The sequence below is a fragment of the Nelumbo nucifera genome, chromosome 2 (assembly GCF_055504915.1).
Source record: "Nelumbo nucifera cultivar China Antique chromosome 2, China Antique-T2T, whole genome shotgun sequence".
Classification (NCBI taxonomy): Eukaryota; Viridiplantae; Streptophyta; class Magnoliopsida; order Proteales; family Nelumbonaceae; genus Nelumbo; species Nelumbo nucifera.
In genome coordinates this window covers 105154423-105175357 of record NC_142650.1, presented here as the reverse complement: position 1 = coordinate 105175357, position 20935 = coordinate 105154423, and the positions used below count along the sequence as shown (strand labels likewise).

General features: G+C 40.1%; 3 protein-coding genes across 3 annotated transcripts; all 3 read right to left on the bottom strand.

Moving 5' to 3' along the window:
* Positions 1 to 302: 302 nt before the first annotated feature.
* Positions 303 to 3257, bottom strand: LOC104603603 (G-type lectin S-receptor-like serine/threonine-protein kinase LECRK3). The gene has a single exon (XM_010267665.3). It carries the CDS (start codon positions 2822 to 2824, stop codon positions 407 to 409), a length of 2418 nt encoding a protein of 805 aa, XP_010265967.2. The 5' UTR covers positions 2825 to 3257; the 3' UTR covers positions 303 to 406.
* Positions 3258 to 5760: 2503 nt separating this feature from the next.
* LOC104603520 (uncharacterized) lies at positions 5761 to 9227 on the bottom strand. Its single transcript, XM_010267573.3, has 3 exons — positions 8814 to 9227; positions 6584 to 6813; positions 5761 to 6169 (listed from the first exon to the last, which is right to left on the bottom strand). The coding sequence occupies exons 1-3, from the start codon at positions 9175 to 9177 to the stop codon at positions 5891 to 5893; spliced, it is 873 nt and encodes a 290-aa protein (XP_010265875.1). The 5' UTR covers positions 9178 to 9227; the 3' UTR covers positions 5761 to 5890.
* A 3619-nt stretch (positions 9228 to 12846) lies between these two features.
* Positions 12847 to 14845, bottom strand: LOC104603521 (uncharacterized). The gene is made up of 3 exons (XM_088897164.1): positions 14396 to 14845; positions 13595 to 13824; positions 12847 to 13239 (listed from the first exon to the last, which is right to left on the bottom strand). The coding sequence occupies exons 1-3, from the start codon at positions 14760 to 14762 to the stop codon at positions 12961 to 12963; spliced, it is 876 nt and encodes a 291-aa protein (XP_088753290.1). The 5' UTR covers positions 14763 to 14845; the 3' UTR covers positions 12847 to 12960.
* Positions 14846 to 20935: the final 6090 nt, after the last annotated feature.

Genomic DNA, 20935 nt, shown 5'->3' with positions numbered 1-20935 from the left:
GTCTGTTTTCTATGGCTAGGCCCATTGCAAATCATTGTTTAGCTTTACTCATTGTTTTTTCTTCTTTCTTGAAGACTCGAGCTAAAATCCATTCATCATCAACAAAGACCTCCGTTGCAAATCATTGTTTGCAGTAGATGCAAGGAAACAAGGACATGATAGCCTTCCGCTGTTGAGCTGAAGTTTATGGAATTCTGAATTAGACTCTCTTCCTAGCTTCTACAAACTTTAATTAACACTAATCTCTCAGATTAAACAACTCAAACTAATTACTGGTTGGGAGAGTTCAGAGAGGAATGTAAAGAAGTACTAAACAAATAATTACTAGTTAAGAAAGGAATTATGTGGTGGCCGGGCTAGCCCCGACTATAGCAGTAACGTAAGAACAGCTAGCTAATTGTAATTCTCAACAGGCTGAACTGAAGGGAAACGGACATGGAGGTATAGAAACTTCGGTAATGCCCTCTAGCATCTGTGTAACCTTCTTCATGGTGGGTCTCAGTGATGGCTCCTCGTGAATACACCAAATTGCAACCTTTACTAGCCTCTCTAGCCTAATCATGTCATTCATCGCATCTGTATCGTTCTCCACCAGAGCATCTAACCTCCCATGTTGATAGCAATCATAAGCCCAATCTGTTAGAATTGCTTCCTCTTCAGACCCCATTTCTAGCTCGACGCTCTTCCTGCAACAGATAATCTCCAGCAACATGACTCCATAACTATATACATCAACCTTTACGGTGATTGGCATGCTCCTAAACCATTCAGGTGCGACGTAACCTTTGGTTCCTCTGATGGTTGTACGAGTCCGACTCTGGTTCGTCATCATTAGCTTTGCCAATCCGAAGTCGGAAATCCTAGCCGTGTAATAATCGTCTAGCAGTATGTTTTGAGGCTTTATATCACAGTGGATGATCTGGGTGCTGCATTCCTCATGCAAGTACATGAGCCCTCTTGCAATGCCGAAAGCAATCTGAACTCTCTGGTTCCAATCAGGCTTTGAAATTCCAAAAAGGAAGCTTGCTAGAGTGCCGTTGCTCATGAACTCATACACCAAGAGCCGATGCTGTCCTTCCATACAAAATCCAAGCAACCTGACTAAATTCTTATGATGGGTCCGACCAATAACGCTCACTTCAGTCTTAAATTCTTTCTCGCCTTCTTGAACCACTTTGTCTAGCTTCTTCACTGCCACCGAATTTATAGGATTTGTTCCCAAAACCCCTTTATAAACAATGCCAAAAGCACCTCTTCCCAACTCTTCCTTGAACCCATCAGTTGCTTCCTCAAGATCCTTATAAGTAAAAGAGTGCAGATTTGTTTCCAAGACACTGGTTTCTGATGGAACTTTTCTCTGCTTGTTGCGATTTGTATAGAGAACAGCAAGAATAATTCCTGCACCCATGAATAGAAAATTGACAAATACGGAGCCACCTAAAAGCAGGGACCCAACAAGGATCAACGTCTTATTCACATCTTTCTTCTTTGCTTCTGGAGCTGGAAGACTAGGACCTTGTGGAAGAGGAGGATCACCTACTCTTACTTTGATTAGTGCCTTCCCAATTTCGTTGCTGTCAAACCTTCCGTTCGAGAGTGGCAGCTTCTTCTTCCAGCAACTTTGATAATCAAATATGGCGACTGCACAGTGACAATCATGCAAACAAGACTCCTCACATTCTTCCTGAGTGAAAGGATCTAATCTTTCATAATCACCTAATGGCCAATTAACGAAACTCATCACCTCGAACCGAAATTGGTCCTCTGGGTTTCCGGGCCCATGTCCCAGAACACAATCTGGCAGGAAGTTTGGTTGGCAACCACTGAAGCTGTTGCTTGAATCTACGAGGGAATACTGAGGTGGGCAATAACAAACAGGTCTGCCTTCGTGTAGTCTGCAGTAACTGTTGTAGCCACAAGGACCACTTCCCAACTTATTCGGAGTTGTGAGACAAATATTATCAGGAATTATCCACAACGATTTCCAGCTTCCACTGCCATTCCTTGGGCGATAATATTGCACGAAAACCCCATCATAATCAAGTGTTGCTCTGTGATAGTTATCAGAGATTGAAGGAGGCACACTTTCTGGGTTGAGCATCGCTGTGTTTCCGTTTCTTTTTAGGATATACATGTATCCAGACTCATTGAACACCAATCGATAACCAGAGTCCATTGGATCTCTCTCAAAAGTTCCACTGATATAATAGGCGTCATAGGCAGCGGTGGTTGGCAAGCCTATGGTATTAAGCACCAGATTTCCATCAGGGAGCAGACGGAGTTGGAACTTTCCCCTGTTGAAGCTGGTCCCCTGTCGACAAGAAAGCATTCCATTCACTTCGAGCTTCTGTGTAGGCAACAGAGTGTCACTGGGGTTGTCAAAACTCTCCCATGCATAGCCAGAATTCCCGCTAGATACGAGAACAAAGTTGCCAGTGTCAAGCATTGCACCATGAGCGATTCCAGCAGAACTTGATGGAAGAACAGCCTTCCATATCTGTTGGCCTTTAGGATCAATTATCTCAAGACGGCCATCTTTGGTCAGTTGAACCTTTGATCCTTGCGGCACTGGATTATCTCCATTTGCATACCAAATTATGGTTCTCTCAGGAATTTTGTCAAACCAAATGGCAAGCAAGAAGAGGTTGGTATCCCCAACGAGACGAAACCCAAATGCGAATTCACCGGAAGGGGAGCGCCACCCGGAGCCGTCAGCCGTGGAAAGGGATGAGCCTAAGGTCATGTTTGTTTGAGCAGTGGCCGAAATGAATAGAAGAGAAAATGGAAGCATGAAGAAAAGAAGATTGAGGGCGGAAGAGGCCATGGCAACAAAAGAATGAACTCTCTGAATTTAGGAAGATGAGCTTAAAGACTACAACTAAGCATGGATTTTGAATTTTGGAAAGAACGAAGAATTAATGATCGGAGTAGGGCCTGACCCGCTGACCCCTGTCTACACGTTTTTGATGATCGTTAATGTTCAGTCCGGATCTCCTACAATTACGCCTTACGCTAAGACTGAGAAGTTCGGGGATGAATATTGACACTGGGGGTGGCCGTTTTGTGGAGATGAAGAGGATATTGATCATATTTTTCTAAACTGCATGCCAGGTGGCTAAGCAGGTCTAGATCAAAATGGACAGTAATGGGACGTGTATACAAATCCAATTCGAATAATTGGGTATCAGAAATTCCAATTCAATAACTTAGTTTTGAATTTTCTTTTCTTGTGACGATGAGATGGAGACCAGTTAATAGCCAGAATTCCATGAAGTCACTAAGCATGTATTCAAATTACAAGTCATTTGAAAGAAAAATGCAACCTGGACAACGATTGCTTATCTCACAAGGGCCCAATGGAGAATTATTTGTTTACCTTTCTTCAACAACCTGACCACATTCATAGATTCATGAGAGGAACTTTGGGTTTGAATTCAATTTCTACGACTTTTCCACGTCTTACTGTGTTTTCATCTTCTTATTAGTGCAATATTAATATTTTGGAATTTGGAGAATCCAAACAGGAAACCAACAAGCTACGCGGCAAAAGGTGATGACCTGCACTCCCTTACTTTTCCCTTCTAACTCCAAAGCAAATCCAAATCAATGTCCCAAAATGAGTCTACTTTGTTGTTTTCCTGGGAATGGACGACTGGAGAACGAGTCAAGGTCATTTTCGAGAAAAGGGAAGACCTTTGATTGAGTCTTTAGGCCTTGAGGGAGACAGGGCAGGGGTACCCCATGGATTAAAATAGGAGATAAACAAGAAGTTGAAGGGAAATTGTTTAACAAAATTTGTCAAAGAACTTCCCCAACTTTCTGTTTCTCTTTATTTTTCTGTCAAACCAAACACAACAAGAAAAGAGTAGTTATTTGGGCACATCTCCATTTTTTATAATGACAAGTTATATGTAGGTATGCTTGGTTTACCTAAAGTGGGATATGCCCTAATCAAACAGCCAACCTAAACCTCTAAAAAAAAGCATCCAACCTAAGACCCAGTACCGTAAGATTTGGAGTGGACCGGATGGTCAGACCATAAAAAGAGAAACAGTGGCCTTGATTGAAATACCCATGGTTTCAAAGGGTCGATACTCATGGATTATAATACTCATGGTTTTGAAATCGGACGGCCGGACCGGTTGATCCAGAAACCGATCAGGCAACCGATTTCATTTCACCCAAAAAGAGTTTTGAGCCAAAAACCATTGACTTGATCAGTGACCCCCTAAATTGGTACGTGTTATTCAAGTTAATGGCACAGAAAGAACATATAAAATAATCGAGAAACTTGTTTAATTTTCATCAATTTTTTTTATTTTTTTTAAAATGTTCAGTTTCGGCCACTTGTTTGACCAAAATTTTATGATAGAATAGTAAAAATCAACAATACTGATATAAATAAAAACACTAAAATAATATAAAATATTAACAAAAAATCAAAGGGACGATACGATTTTCTTTCCTGCTGACAGTTCATTAGTTTAAGCTTTGGGTTCAACGGTTCAGCCTCTAACATCATATTGACCATTAGATTAGAACCATGCAGTTCCACCGTTGGGTTAGACCTGTGATATGTCATATGTCTTTAGAAACCATATTAATTAGACAAAATGAGAGGGACTGAAGGAGAGGGAGAAGAGATCAATAGTTAATCACATCAAGGGGTTAGTCCTCAGAGACAGTAATGATGGTGGCTAGCTATGGTGGTGGAAACAGTAGCATCCATTACTGGTTCACAATTGGAATGCATACCAAAATCCATTGACATATTGAATGGACCAACAAGACAAAATTAATTTGGACATATTGGATTGGATGGACCAATTCAAAATTAATTTGGACATATTGGATGGATTAACAAGACATATTGGATTGGACCAATCCAGTCCAAAATATTTATTAAATTGGATTGGACCTGATTTATCCGTAATAAATTTATATTGGATTGGGTTGGATTAAGCTAATATCTGGTCCATTGATATAAGATAAGAATATATGAGTCAATGGACCGGGTTTGAGTTGAAACTAATCTAAATCAAAATAAATTTGAACAGATTGGATGGTCCAGACATTAAATAGGACTGGTCCAAATTGGTTCATTAGATTGGATTGGACCTGGTCCATTTATAATGGACTCACATTGGACTGGATCGCATTGGACCAAATCCAGTCCAATTGGCACCCCTAATCCCACCTATTTAAAACAGAGTTCAGACAGGAATTATTGAAATCAAAATCAAAATCAGCTAGAATGAATTCTCATTCCCAAAGAAAGGGGAGGGAAAGAGGGAATGGCCATTCCACCAAAAATGGGAATGTAAATCAAATAGACCTAAGTCTCTCTTATCTCTTTATCTTATCAAGATTAGAACATAAACTTTTATTATTGTTAAATATGTAACTTAGTATTAAGCAAATGCAAATCAAAGGGTCCAATCCAATGAATACTTTGGACCATTTTGGATCAATCCAATTCAATGTCTGGACCATTCAATCTGTTCAAATTGGTCTTAATTTAGATTGGTTCCAACCTAAACTTGGTCAATCGACACCTGTATTTCTATCTTCTATCAATGGATCAGATATTGATTTAATCCAACCAAATTCAATATAAATCCATTGCAGATGGACCAGGTCTAATTCAATCTTGACTGAACTAATTCAATCCAATAAATCCAGCCCAAAGCCGGTGCATTGACACCCCTGTGGTCAAGAAGACTGGAAATTAGACTCCACCATGACCCAGCACCAAGAAACTTTGGCATTAAAGAGAGATTTGGACTGACTAGGAGCAAAGCAATACAACCAAGCCACGCCTTATTCATACATAAAACCTAAATTACATACAAAGATCATTCGGAAGAAAAAACAGAGACACCACAGAAGATCAAAGGGAAGAGAAAATGGGGACACCCGGAAGAGTGGCCCCCGCATCGACGATGAACACATTGCCAGACACATATCCTGATGAGTCATGGATCAAATATCGAACAAGAGATGTCAATGCTGGGTCTGATGTGCCAAATGTTCCAAGAGGAACAGTTTTCTTCATCACATTCGTGAGCCATTGTTTCTGCATCAGTTTCTCAGTGATCTCAGACTTGAATATCCCAGGTGCTATTGCATTAACTCTTATCTTGTGCACTCCCAGCTCCACAGCCGATACCTGTAACTCAAACAGATTAGTGATAGATGAAAATCATAGTAGAGAAATACATCACAAACAGGGGTGTCAAGTACCAGATTTGGTGCAATATAAGTCCATTATAAATGGATCAGGCCCAATCCAATCCGATGAATACTTTGGACCATTTATTAAGGATGGTCTGTTGACAGCTATATTCTTAATGGACCAGATATTGGTTCAATCTGTCCCAATCTCATATAAATTTATTATGGGTGGACCAAGACCAATCCAACCCAATAAATATTTTGGACCATTAAATCTGAAGTGGTCCAATTCAATATATCTTATTGGTCTGTCCAATCCATCCAAATTGATTTTGATTTGGACGGGGTCCAACCCAAAACCGGTCGATTAACACCTATTCACACATGATCAAGTAACAGAAGTATATACCTTGGCCAGTGCATTCAGTCCTGCTTTGGAAGCAGTATAAGGACAACCTCCAGGAAGCTGTCCACGCTCGGTACCAGCTATTGATGTAATATTAACAATCGATCCTTTCAAATTATGTTTGCTCATTTCTCTACCAACGTACTTGGTTACCAGCCAAGATCCTGTAAGATTAGTATTGACTATATTGCTCCATTCATCTTCAGGGAAATCCAGCGGGGTACTCACCCCACCTGATACAAACATTACATGGAAGTTAGATACACAGAGACAACAAGATCACATTAACCAGAATGCAAGTTCATCAAACCATGAATCACCAACGAATTAGAAATATGTAATATTACATCTTGCCAGGCCTGGGCTAACATGGACTAGCCCAGGCCCAGCCTTCAAATTTCTGGGCCTGAAGAATTGTTGGGCCCAGATCTGGCCCACACATTTATGGATCTAAACACAAAAACCCAGGCAGCCTTGAAGTTTGTGGGCCAAGCCAGACTGAGCTAGAAATGATCGCCCCTACAAGGCTAATACAGTAACAGTGTTGAAAGCATGGCCCAGACCTGGCCTACAAATTTCTGGGCCTAAACACAAAACCCAGGCAACCTGGAAATTTGCATTGCAGGCCGAGATAGGTGGTGTAGAAATGATCAACCCAACAACAGTAACTGACCATTCAGCTACTGGATCATGATGGCCATCCAAATAAATTCTATGCAACAGTTACAGTGTTTTTTTTAATGGGTATTTGGTGATACGACCCAATCCAATAGGGGCTGTTCGAATATCACAACACCACACTACTAAGCAGCCCGGATCGGCTGGATTTGCACACACGGCTGGGTAATTAATGAGAGTGAAAATCTCACTAATAACCCCCCAAAGTCAGTGGTAGCGAAAAATTCACATCTATGCTGTAACAAATCAAGTAATATACTAATTGAATGAAAAAATTTTAGCTGTTGGGGCCAACAGCCTATGCTGTTAAGAGAATTTCTGGAAATGCCACGTTATTCTGAGAATGGATAAATTAGTAATTACATCTTAATTTATTTTTATTAAAAACTGAAACATGGGCATGAATAGGTAAACTGACCAGAATGTATCCAACCCAGAAACTGTCTCAACAACCTATACTGTTGGGCCCCAACAGCCAAAATTAACCCATTAAACCACCCTTCAATTGGCTGCATGAACCCGAAAATTTGGACAGCCAAAGTTTTCTCCTTATAATAAGTTTAACCTTACCATACCAAGAATGAGAAACAGGGCACCACACCCCTCCCCCTCATAACCACATTCACTACCACCTACCAATAGATGGTGGCTTACTTGGTGGGACCTCTGGCTGGTTGTAGCCTCATAAACCGATCACTATCACCTCTTGGTTTTCCCATTAAACCCTTAAACTCTCACCCTAAACCCTAGAGTTAACGTGTAAAATGCAGTCAAGCGGATGCACGCCACTGTCACCTAACCCTATAAAAGCTAAACACAATACACATTCTTTATCATTCCAACCAAGGTTTTTAAAAACGAATCGAATTGCACAGGCAATCATTTTGGGGTCTGCTTTTTTAGTCGAATGGTCCGATTGTTCAAACCGAACATACTGTCCATTCTGACAAAAAATAAAAAATATTAAAAAACAGCCACAACTATTATTCGGGTTGATGATTTGATAATTTGATTGTTCGGGCCAATGGTTTGTTGATCAAATCAATGGTTTTTTACCAAAAAACAGTTCTAGAGTAAAACGGAATCGATCAGGTGACCGATTACTGATTTTTCCAGTCCGATCTGATTTTGAAAACATTGATTCTAACATTTGTTAAGACTTAAGAAGTGAATGAAATGGGTCGGATCTGGATCGTATCCATCAAAACCAAAGAAATAAATTTGGAGGTAAGATTGATCTAGATAACCCGTAGACTTGATTTGCAACCACTAACCAACCCATTTATATATTCGTGTCGGATCTCAATGGTCAAGTGCATATATGATGGAATCAATGCCCTATCCAGATTTTGATCAGAAATTCAGAACCCTGCTCTATTCGGGACGAATTTGCTTTGTAACATGGACCTTTGTAACTACCTACCAGTTGCCAAGCATCAACCCATCAACCTAAACCAAATAATATTAACAATAACCCATCAACCTAAATATTGGCTCTGGTAACTCTGTGTTGTTACCATACATTCTTTCAGCGTAAGAGAGAGAGAGAAGGTACCTCGAACTCCAGCATTGTTAACCAAGGCATCAATTCGACCGAAAGCATCCCACGCCTTCCGGACGGAAGCCTCAATGACAGGCCCCTTGGCATTTAAATCGAGGTCCACCGCAACAGCTCTGGCTGCAGGAGGCTTGTCGTACTCCGACGAAGAGCCAGAAGACACTGAACCCGATTGGTTGATTTCGTTGCAGAGAGACTTCAGTCGATCTTTACGCCGAGCAGCGGCGACTATCATGCAACCGGCCTTCGCAAGATCCAAGCAGAGCTCACGGCCGAAACCCGAAGAGGCGCCCGTCACCATCACCACCTTTCCGTCTAACCGATGCCATGGCTCTAGAACTTTCTGGTTTTCGTACTCCATGGATTCCGAACTCTGCCTTTTCTTTTACGAGATTGTCTACGATAAAGACACAAAAGCTGCTTCAATGAATGTTGCTATATATAGAGTGAGTGAGTGAGAGAGAGAGAGAATGAGTGAAGTGAGGGAACGTAGGCAGTGACGACAATGGAGCACATGGATATGCCGCCACAAGCCGATCATCGTTCGACTCACATTATTGGGCCCATTCATGAATTCGAATTCCGCAGGCCTTTTGATAGGTGGCGTTTGGCTTGGTTTCAGATTACTATTCAAAATCGGGTGTTCACTCCAAACGCGTTTCTGAGTCTCAATATGACATGATCTTTTCAAAAAGATTTCTACGAAAATACGTTTGCCACATCAGCCTGTTGATGTAAGGGTCTATTTGGTTTACCGTCGGAATTGATTCTTCGGAATCAAAATCTAAATGGTCCATTCCCCTCACCTGTTTGATTGAGATTGGAATAGAATCGAAATTATAATTGGTTGGAATGGATTCTCATTCCCAAGCAAAGTTATAAATAATGAATCAAATATGCAATCCTTTTGTCCACCAGTTTTTGGGTCAAACGGTCTGACCGTTTGGTTCAAATGGATGGCCTGTTCTGATTTAAAAAATAAAAAAATAATTAAAATAAAAAAGGGCCAAAACCGTTGGTGATGACTCAGTGATTCAACCACCTAGGTCAGCAGGTAACTGACCAAGTCAATGATTTTTGGCCTAAGAACGGTTTTAGGGTGAAACGGACAACCGGTCCAACCTGGTTTTCAGAACCATGTTCCCAATAGAGAGGGAGGGAAAGGCCATTCCTTCAAATGGGGGAATGCCATTCTAACATGAATGAGAAGAAATTCTGATTCTACCCAATCAATAGAGTCGGAATGGACCATTTTGATTTCAATTCCAAATTATGTTCTCCACAAGCCAAACGGACCCTAAGTATATTTTTAAATCCAAAAATCCAACTATTGATGCTAAAAAGTCCTACTTTTTATTATTATAAAAATGGTTGTGAAGAAATTAGCTAGTAGTGTTTCTGATGTGACCTATTAAAAAATGGTAGAAATCATATTCAATTTTTGCTTTGTATTTTTAAGTGGTGTTTGGAACCAATGTCGTTGTTTCAGAAAACGGTGATACATCAACGCCACATTGGAAAAATCAGTTCCAGAAAACAATAACATTTTTAAATCGTTTTTCCATAAAATACAGTATTCCCAGCCACGTCTTAAAAACCGAGAAGGCATGGTTTAGAGCAATGCTGAATTCGATGTTTTCTCTATTTAGAACTCATTGACAATGAAAACATGATGTGGCAATGACATGGACTTCCTATAATGGGTACCAGTGCTGAAAACAGATATGGAGTACTAATACCAAATGGAAGGTTCTGTTATTCCAGAAAACGTTCTACCTAATAACAACATTTCCAAACAAAAAAAGATATACCGCTTTCGTAGAAAATTGTGCTTTTAACCCACACATATACAGCACCGTTTTCTCTGCAGCATCAATGCCAAACATATACTTAATAAATTAGTTAGTAAGTTATGAATTCCTTAATTGTTAGGTTAATTATTATGTCTACTGAATATTATATTGTATAATTATTTATCCATTAAAAATAAAAGTAATAAGTCATTCAATTCGCAGTTTAGCTAAGCTGGTTCTGAAGTGTTTCAACTTTCAAATAAGGTTTTAAAAACCGACTTAAAACCAAAATGTTTTGGGCACCAATTTCTGAGTTGAGGGTTCAACCATCCAATTTGAACGAATAACCTGTTCTAACGAAAAAAAATATAAAACTAAAACAGCCATAACCATTGAATTGATTGAACGGGTTAATAGTTTAATCATCTTTGTCAATAAGCCATTGATCAATTCAATTGTTTTTGGTCAGAAAACGATTTTAAGCTATTCAATTCTCAAGCTGAACAGTCGGACCATTTCGATGAATGACGGTTTGAAAACATTAATTTCAAATAAGCTATTTAAAGAGACTAAAGCAAACGAACCTTGAAGCTGACTAATAAGTAATAACCAATTTATGTTTTTAGGATTTTTCACCTAACTTATAGGCTTTATAGGACTCACCTTGAAAAGATCAAAGTCATAGTGCTTCAGCGTTCAGTCCCAAAAAGGGCATTCAAGGCCATAGTTTTAGAAACCCCAGAAACCGCTTTGACCACTCGTTCTGAATCAAACGGTGCAACAATCCGCTCTAAACTCTGGCCAAAATCAGACTCAGAGCCAAAGCCATAATCAATTCATGGATCAACCGGTCCAATCATTCGGTCTGGTCCGATTTTCAAAACCATATTCAAAGCCCATTTGGAAGAACTGAACTGAAGATTCAATTAAGCTGATTCTGCTTTGAATTACTTCAAATAAGCTGTTAAGAAAGGGGTTGTATGGTTACAATTCACTCTCGAGTCAGATAAAATGAATAATTCATTTAATTACTCACAACGGAAAAACTTTAGCTGTTGGGGGCAACAGTCTATACTGTTGAAAGAATTTCTAAAAATTCTATATTATTAGGAGAATGGATAAATTAGTAATTATATTTTAATTTATTTTGACTAAAAACAAAAGCATGGCTGTAAATAAATAAACTGCTCAGAACGTATCCAGCCCAGAATTTGTCTCAATAGCCTGGGCCCAACAGCCAAACTTAAGCCCACAAAACCCATACTCAAACCCATGAACCCTTAACCCTGGTTAACCCTGTTAAAGGCGGATTTTTTATCCGCCTCCCCTGCAACCAAGCCAGAAACCTTACCAACTGAACCGGTTAACCCTGTTAATATTTTTCTTATTCTCTTCAGATAAAACTTAACTTTCTATCACTTCAAACCAAATTAACAATGAATTTATTAACATATAAATTTATATTTTTATATCACTTTTATTAAGATTACATTATCAAATTTTCAATTTTAAGTTATTATTTGAATAAATAAATAAATATAATTTTAACGGTTCTCAGGTATGGATATGTGATTTTATTCCAATTAATAATCAGGGTACTGTACCCGACCCATTGACAGGCCCTACTGAATAGCTATTTATTCTCTTAACATACCCCCACTACTCTTATTGTTTAATATTTCCAATTAATATTTCCCTACTGAAAAACCTGCGTTTGGCTTGATGATAGAATCGTAGAAAGTAAAGAGAATCTCTGCCATAAAGTTATCTGGTTAGCTAAGCACAGAGCAGCCGCAATGCGAAATTGAAATAGGCAAGCCTCCCTTCTTATGACCAGAGTCATGTCTTAATTCAACGTGGTTTGTCCGCATATTTTGTCCCTTGCTGAACTTCACTTGCCCAATTTGCTGAAGAGGGATTCATACCAAATATAAGTTCAAAATGTAATTTGATCTGGAGCCCAGATGGAAATCAAATTTCCCATTTACATGTTACAGCAGATACAGTTGAAAATGTTGATTGCAATATTAATCAGGTTTTGTCATGTTGATTGATCATTTTAGCTAATTTAACACATCAAATTGAAGTTGGCGTGTTGATCTGGGCAGAACGTGAATTACTGCAACAGTCATAACTTTCCTCGTTTCATTCAATGAAACGAGATTAACTTAGCTTCATTATATTTCCAGTCATCAATTAACTTTGTGACCCCACAACCAGGACTGAAGGAAGCAATCTTGGTTTCAAAAGAGAGATTAATAAATTTATCTAGCTAAGACTGGATGTAAAGCACCCAGCTAGCGAGGTATACATGATGCATACATAGAACATGTTCAAACATATACAGAAGATTAGAGAGAAGAGAAAATGGGGACACCCGGAAGGGTGGCTCCGGCGTCCACAATGAACACATTGCCTGAGACATATTCTGAGGAATCATGGATCAAATATCGCACAAGTGATGTTAACGCAGGGTCTGATGTGCCAAATGTTCCCAGAGGAACTGTTTTCTTCATCACATTGTTGATCCACTCTTTCTCCATAAGCTTCTCAGTGATCTCTGACTTGAATATTCCTGGAGCTATTGCATTCACTCTGATCTTGTAAGGTCCCATCTCTACAGCCATCACCTGCAGTCTCACAAAACAAACCATTTCTTCAAAACCCCATAAGAGTATGGAGGACTATGCAGCAGATACCGATTAATTAGGAGCTAGCAGATTCATTTGCTTCTCTGCAAAATGGAGTTATAGAAAGAACTCTGTTTTCCATCTCTTCAATTCTAAGTTGTTTTGATGTAAATGGCAAGGAATGAAAACAAAGATTTTATTAGCTGGGGCTACAGTGCCCTCAGCCACAGGGTAGTCCAGACGCCAGAGTGCCCATGTCTCACAAGCCTCTGTTGCAGAGAGCATCAAGAATCTCCATTAACTGTCAGAGTGAGTGAGTGAGAGAGAGAGAGAGAGAGAGAGAGAGAGAGAGAACCTGAGTCAGGGCGTTCAGACCAGCCTTGGAAGAAGCATAAGGACAGCCCCCAGGTAAGTGGCCACGGTAGAGGCCATCTACGGATGTGATGTTGATAACTGATCCTTTGTGTTTAGTGTCCCGCAGGCGTCTACCCACACACTTGGCTACTACCCAAGCTCCTGTTAAGTTGGTACCAACAACATTCCCCCATTCCTTCTCTGGGAAATCGAATGAAGAACTTATACGACCTAATTAAAACACACAGACACAAGTACACAACTAAGTTAGATGCATATTTACAAGCAACCAATTCTCAAATTCTGTCTTTTTCTGAGTTCTGCTGTTATAGATAGAAATCAGCTGGAATGAAGAAAACACACAGACACAAGTACACAACTAAGTTAGATGCATATTTACAAGCAACCAATCCTCAAATTCTCTCTTTTTCTGAGATCTGCTATTCTAGCTAGAAATCAGCTGGAATGAAGTTCCTGATACTTGTTTCATCTAAAGTTACACCAATAATAGAATTGAGTATCATGGTCGGCCTGCAGCCCTGCAGTGCTACTGGCTCGCTCACTCAGGTCAGCTGCACCCTCATCTTGGGTGCTGGCCTGTTGGGTGTCTGGCCTGAAAGTCTGAAACCACAAGAATGCCGGCCTGAGTCTGAGTGAGAGCTACAGTAGGCAATTGATCAGGCTGCTTGTTTCTGAATTCAAGGCAAGGCCAGATACCCAGATGGGTGAAAGTAAACTTATGACTAATCTGTAAGCTACTAGAGCCCATGAAAACATCAAGCTGAACTGTTAAAGAGTTTACCTCTAACCCCAGCATTGTTAACCAAAGCATCGATTCGACCGAACGCATCCCAGGCCTTCTGTATTGAAGCGTCAATTGCAGCTTCTTCAGCGTTCACATCGAGCTCTACAGCCACAGCCCTTATGACTTTACCAGCTTTGGAGTCCTCCGACGACGAATAGTCAGAGCCAGAGATGAACCGATTGATTTCGTCGCACAGAGACTTCAATCGGTCTTTCCTACGAGCAGCGGCAACGATATAGCATCCGGTCTTGGCAAGGTCCAGGCAGAATTCACGGCCAAGTCCCGAAGAAGCGCCGGTTACCAACACTACCTTTCCATCCAGGTGACTCCATGGCTCAAGAACTTTCTCGCATTTCTCCGCCATTGATCTTGCTTTTCTTTCTTCTGCTGCAACTACGATTGGAACTTTGATCGTTTGATAGAGAGGATGTGCACATGGGACTGACAAGGTTTCTTGTAAGATATATATACGGTGATACTCAGAGAGAGAGAGAGGAAGAGCTTAGAGCCTTTAGTCGGTGACGCCAAATGACGACGCAGGAAAACCGTCACACCGGACGTTGTTTACTTTGAAAAACTTGGTTCTGGGCCAGTGGGCAGTCTGGGCTGGGCCACAGAATCGCAATTGCCGTGCGCGGCCACGTGACCTGCTACGTGTGTTTTATTCACGAGGACAGTTCCTGTGAGTGAAAATATCGATTTTTTGTAGGAATGGCAACGTGACCATTCATTTGGATCGGATGGTCAGACCATTCAATCAGAGAACTTGACCCAAAAACGGTTCCCTGTCGAGTCCAGTTTTAAAAACCTCCGTATTATCCTGACCCGTCCTATACATAGTGCACTTGTACGTTGTAAGTTGTAACAGATAAATGTTTCAATCAAGTTTCAAAAAGAAGAATCGCGATACATGGGAGCATGTCGGGCAATATCGTATTCTGTTAATAGTTTCCCGATATATTAAAATCATTATGTATTTCTAATTTTTGTTATATTTAAGAGTATATGCAAAATTGAAACAAAAATAAATAGGAAGCGTAGTAGGTGATCGAAGCACTCCATATATACACTCAAATGTATTGAGGTGTATCAATATTTTAAGGGATTATGATGCTAGAAAGACATGATATTGAAAAAAATTTATATTCAAATCAATCAGCCTCATAACACATAAAGTGGATGTTTGGCTAAGTGTTTTGTTTTTGTAATCGGCAAGAAAATGTCAAATTGACAGTTCTTGAATTGCCTTAGTGATATGGCACATTGAAATTTAAAAAAGCTTACTATTTTTCTAAGATGTTACACACTTATAAATATATTATAACATTAAGTTAAATTACTTTAAACACCCAATCAGCCTATATCTCATCTTTTTGGGTTTAAAAAAAATAAATAAATTGAAACACTTGTGAATTGAAGCCCGTTTAGAAAACAGACCGCTTATAAAATGCTCCGATGCCAAACATTATGAAAAGTAGTAATAAAAGTGGGCTTTGAACAATTGATAATGGTTTATTTAGTAGGATGGTGTAACAGAGACTTAGAAACAAATTCCATTGTTACCGGTGGATGGGGATGGGCTACCCCTATTATGTAATTCTATAAAATAAAAAATAAAGGATAAATAGATTACACTTCCCTTAGAAATCTGAAATTACAGCCCTCTCCTAATCTACTATGAATATAACCCCAAAAATACGATGGAAGCTTATGAAGAAAAAAAAATATCTGGTGAGTTTTGACCAAAATTTACAAGGGTTGCAATTGCAAAAAAAAAACACATCTCATGCCAACAAAAATCCCTTCCAAAATATCCACACATCATGTGTGGGATCCATCATAAGACTGGAACTCACCATACAAATCATGTTGGAACGTACTAAGAAGGGATTCTTGTTGGTTGGAGATACCCAACTCTTAATCAAATCCCTTCGGATATCATGTCTTTCAGCATAATAGAGATAGATGTTCCCATGTCTTAAACCTTGGTTTCAACTTTCAAAACGCTGCAATATCAACGGGTAGAAATGGCACGGGTCCAGCTCAATCATAACCCGACCCGATATCCGATTAAGGGTCAGTGCGGGTTTATCACTTAATCCGACCCCGTTGACATCTCTAAGAGGCTAAGACATGTGAAGACCGACACCGCGACCCCAACGGGCCCTACTGAAGAATCTGAGAAGATCTCGTGGCGTAATTGAATTGTTGACTGCAATTGTCATCTGACTCATGTTGTTTGGGTACAGGTGATGGGAGTGGGACAGTGACTGACAGTCTCCGGGAAATGCCACTAATTGTCGGCTACTGGATTAAAGCAGAGTCAGAGTGGGCGACTGGGCGTATCAAGAATGAACCGGGCCAGTTGGACACCAGATCCAGATGTCTCATGAGACGAGTCTTATCTCGGGGAGGAAGGGAGTGGGCCGAGCCGAGTGGCAGTGCCACCGAAACTCCATCATCAGCAACACAACACCGAAGCGATGACGGCATCCCCGCCGGAAAACGACAAGTAAATAGGCCCTGCCATTGTATTGACCCCAACCAGCAGCTCTAAGTCTCTGACTGGCCACTGGCCTGATTCACTCACGTTGGGCGCTCATGGTTTATTCAATGAGAGCGCGCGCTCATAATCACATGTCCTCTCTCTAGAGAATTTGGCAACTTTGAGCGATTAATAGCGTTGTAAACAAATTTGAAGCCAACTTTGATACGTCCAATTTCCTCCTGTTCAGGGTTTATGAGGTGGCCCCCATCTGGATGGTTTGATAGGATTAAAAAACTTAAACCCTAAGGGTGGAATGAATTCTGATCGTAAATTGATGCTAAATCCACAGTCGAGATAAGACTTAAGACTTTACGCTAAAGCATCTTTTATTCATTTTTTAAGGCAGCTCAATCACAGCGTCCTTACAACCAGTCTCAACAACCATTGTAGCCGTACATCCGGGACATCTCTCTTGTAATTCATTCCTGCCGCACATGCACATTTCAGCGTGCATTGTCAACATCTTGTAGTTGTGATGTGCTCTGAGTCACTGTGTAAGTCAGATTTCAAATCAACCCCCATAAAATGGCGCCCCACAACGTCCCACAATACATACTGCTGTGTATTGGAAATATCTCTTCATAATAGTATCAGAATTGATGAACTTATTCGGAGATGTTCTAATACATGGAAGGGATGTGCTGTGAGACGTAGTGGGGCGCTGGGGTTGATTTGAACTCGTAAATTCATTTTAGAGATAGAATTGGTTGAATGCAATAGTTGTTAGAGTCCATTATAACACTCTACATTGAGTTCTCTATCACTTGCCAACAAAACATGTTCCAACCCTCTATCAACTTGATCTAATACGGCACATCTCATCATGAGATTGGGATCCACTATAAAAGTGGGATCCATCGTGTATGTAATGTGTGGTGTGAGATCATGTTGGTAGGTAGAGAGTTGGAACGTATTTTGTTAGTAGAAGATCTCAACTTCACATCATTCATAAATTATATATGGCGCCCACAACTATTCAACCTTTGGGTGTGGGATCCATATATTTTATCATTGGTGTGGGGCATTCTCTTACCATTGGTCCCACAGTCTACTAAACAGCTAAAGCACCAATCCCAATTCTTCATTTTTAAAGTTCTAAAGGACGCCCAACCAACAGAGCACACCACAAGTGCTCCACAGCCTTATCCCCTTGTAACATCTCCTACACTTGGAGACCCTATATTAAGATTCATTACTTAGGGTCTGTTCGTTTTTTGGATTTTAAAAAGGGGGAAATTAGTTAATAAGATTTTGATTTCTATTGACCAATAAATCAATGTTCTTTTTTTTTAATTTATATAGGAATCAGAGAAAATTTATATTCTCTAGATATCACTTATACTTGGATAGGACAAAATTATTATTTTTAATAATAATTTTTATGGTTAAAATGATTATTATCTTATTTATCTTAAAAACATTTATCTAAATAAATGTATTTATCTGAATAAACAACTTATTAAAAAGCAAACGGTGCCTTAAAGTAAAATTGCACCACTCGAATTCCATATTTAGTGTATTACTGTGTTAGATCGACGTATCGGTATTGTCTAGTTATTTGAAACTCAAACAAGAGTTCTAGTTGTATTTTGCAGGCAAAGGAGTTGTAATTGGAATTGAACTCTATGAGCTGTGTATTTTTTTATTTTTTTTATTTTACATTACACATCACACTACACGGGGATCAAGGGGTGGGAACAGAAGAGGGTGCGCGTGAGGTCTACTGATCTTTAACACAGAGATGCTGCAGTTACCACAATCTCAGCTAGTCAGTTTATAATTGAAAATGATATTTCAATGTTTTAAAAATTGACCTGATTTTGGAAATATTATGGCGATTAGTTCTTGGGTCAATAGTTTGTTCGTTCGGTCCGATCGAATGGCCCATTGTAACTTAAAAAATAAAATATAATTAAAATAAGAAATGAATAAACCCATTGTCTAGGTAAAACTGGTTGATACTACAAGTCTTCAACTTGACCTGTCAGTGGATCATTGACCAAGCCAATGGTTTTGGGCAAAGAGATGGTTTAGAGGTAAAATAAACCGGTTTCCTACATGGTTTTTGGGCTGAATGGTTCGACCATTCGAAAACCATGTGATATATTCACTCCTTTTCATTTTCATGTGACACACTATGTTTTCTTACATTCCTTGCATGTATTTCCAAGTTCAAGTAGGAAATTTATTATCCTTCAAAAAAAAAAAGTAGGAAGTTTATTAAGTTGGTGCTTAATAAATTGAATTCCAATCTCTAAGAAATCAAAGAAGATTTGAGTGTGATTCTTTCTAGAATCTGAATAGCTAAAATTTGTTTCTTGCTTTTTTTTTTATCCCTTGAAATGCAGTTGAATTGTTAGAATATCTCCATACTCGTGTGTTTTATTTCATGAAGAGATATTTCCAATACAAGGTTGCAAGAGGCTGTTCGAACGATGTGAGCATGGGCTTGCATTGATTGAAGCTGAACTCATGGGATTAAGGGTCTAGAATTGTAATTGGAATGGGCCATTTTGGTTCCAACTGTTTGGTTGGACGGAATTGGAATCCCATTCTCATTTATGGTGTAATGGCATTCCCTCATTTGAGGAAATGACCATTCTCTACCCTCCCTTGTGAATGAAATTCCATTCTAATTTATTCCAATTCCTATCTGAACCAAGCAAATTATGGGAATAGATAGGAACCGGAGTTGATTCCAAGCAAACTATATATAGTCTATTCCTATAACCTATTTGGTTTAGATACGAATCAGAATGGGAATTTAAATCAGTTAGAATGCAATTTCATTCCAGAGAGAATGAGGGAATGGCCCTCAAATGGGGGAATGCCATTCCACCAAGAATGGGAATGGAATTCTAATTCCACTCAACCAAACAATTGGAATTTGAATGATCCATTTTGATGCGTGATGATGCGCGATCTGGAAGCTCCTAACTGGAGGATGACCTGGACCTTAGTCGTGTAGCGAGCTGGACCAAGCTGCAAGACAGAGGATTAGAGCACCCAGAGCGGTTAACCCAACGAGGTCTATCCAATGCTTAAGTCAGTACTATGTCATGATTGCGAGCTAGAATCTGAGTGCTAGAGATCTTAGATGCAAGTAATCGTGCATACCTTTTTGTGTCATTTGGGTTGGTGCCTTTATATAGGCTTTGTTTGGTGTGGGCTTCACGCACCACATTTGAGATTTCCAGGAGGTCGCCTAACCAGTCCAAGAACCCCAGAGGTAACCGCCACGCACATTGACCATCCTCTGAAACACTTAGTACGTGGGCCAACTTCCGAGAAACTTGGAAGTGTCGGGATATGCGTACCGAATTTGTCGGCGAGCACAACTTGCAGGTCGCTTCCTAGACCTCAGTCAAGTTGACAAACCCTCGAAAGAAGTCACTCCTCGCATCAAGGTCACATCGGCCAGGGACGAGGTGCTACAGGTCGGCCCTAGACGAGCTTCTCCTAGCTGACCTAAGTTGTGGTTGAAGTCGCTAGGTTGGAGCAAGACGAACCACGATCTGGGACTCCAAATCATCGCTTAGGTGGTGTCCATGTGTCATCCAGCTATTCTAAGTTGCCATGTGTCACGATGTGACTAGAGGGCCAAATCCGCCCTCATCAAATGCCCCCCACTCCCGAGCTAAGGGCAACTCGGCGAAGGGAGTAGATCGTTCCTTTTGGCCCGGAATGACTGTTTGATGAGCTCGTAGTCGTAAGCATCGGTCCAATTTGCTTCTCAGGTCGGAAGAGTTCAAGTATTTGCAGCCTTACGCAGGACCTCGCCATCTTGATTTTCGGGGCACGAGAACAAACTCATCCGCTCGAGGAGAGGTGAAGCAGATACCCCAAGGACATCTACCTTATTAGGGATGCAACCATCAAGGGGTTCTGCAATCCAACCTATTACCTCAAGAGCAGAGCTCCTCATGTCGTCCTCAAGATGGGGTTCTAACCGCGTGATTGCTTTATTAGGTCGCTCCACCTAGGTAGAC

Excerpts from the sequence above, each read along its gene's own strand:
- LOC104603603 (XM_010267665.3), bottom strand. The coding sequence starts at position 2,824 with ATGGCCTCTTCCGCCCTCAATCTTCTTTTCTTCATGCTTCCATTTTCT.
- LOC104603521 (XM_088897164.1), bottom strand. The coding sequence starts at position 14,762 with ATGGCGGAGAAATGCGAGAAAGTTCTTGAGCCATGGAGTCACCTGGAT. Across the intron at positions 13,825-14,395 it reads TAACAATGCTGGGGTTAGAG|GTCGTATAAGTTCTTCATTC; the intron begins GTAAACTCTTTA and ends TGTTTTAATTAG. Across the intron at positions 13,240-13,594 it reads GTCTGAACGCCCTGACTCAG|GTGATGGCTGTAGAGATGGG; the intron begins GTTCTCTCTCTC and ends GTGAGACTGCAG.
- LOC104603520 (XM_010267573.3), bottom strand. The coding sequence starts at position 9,177 with ATGGAGTACGAAAACCAGAAAGTTCTAGAGCCATGGCATCGGTTAGAC. Across the intron at positions 6,814-8,813 it reads TAACAATGCTGGAGTTCGAG|GTGGGGTGAGTACCCCGCTG; the intron begins GTACCTTCTCTC and ends TGTTTGTATCAG. Across the intron at positions 6,170-6,583 it reads GACTGAATGCACTGGCCAAG|GTATCGGCTGTGGAGCTGGG; the intron begins GTATATACTTCT and ends TTTGAGTTACAG.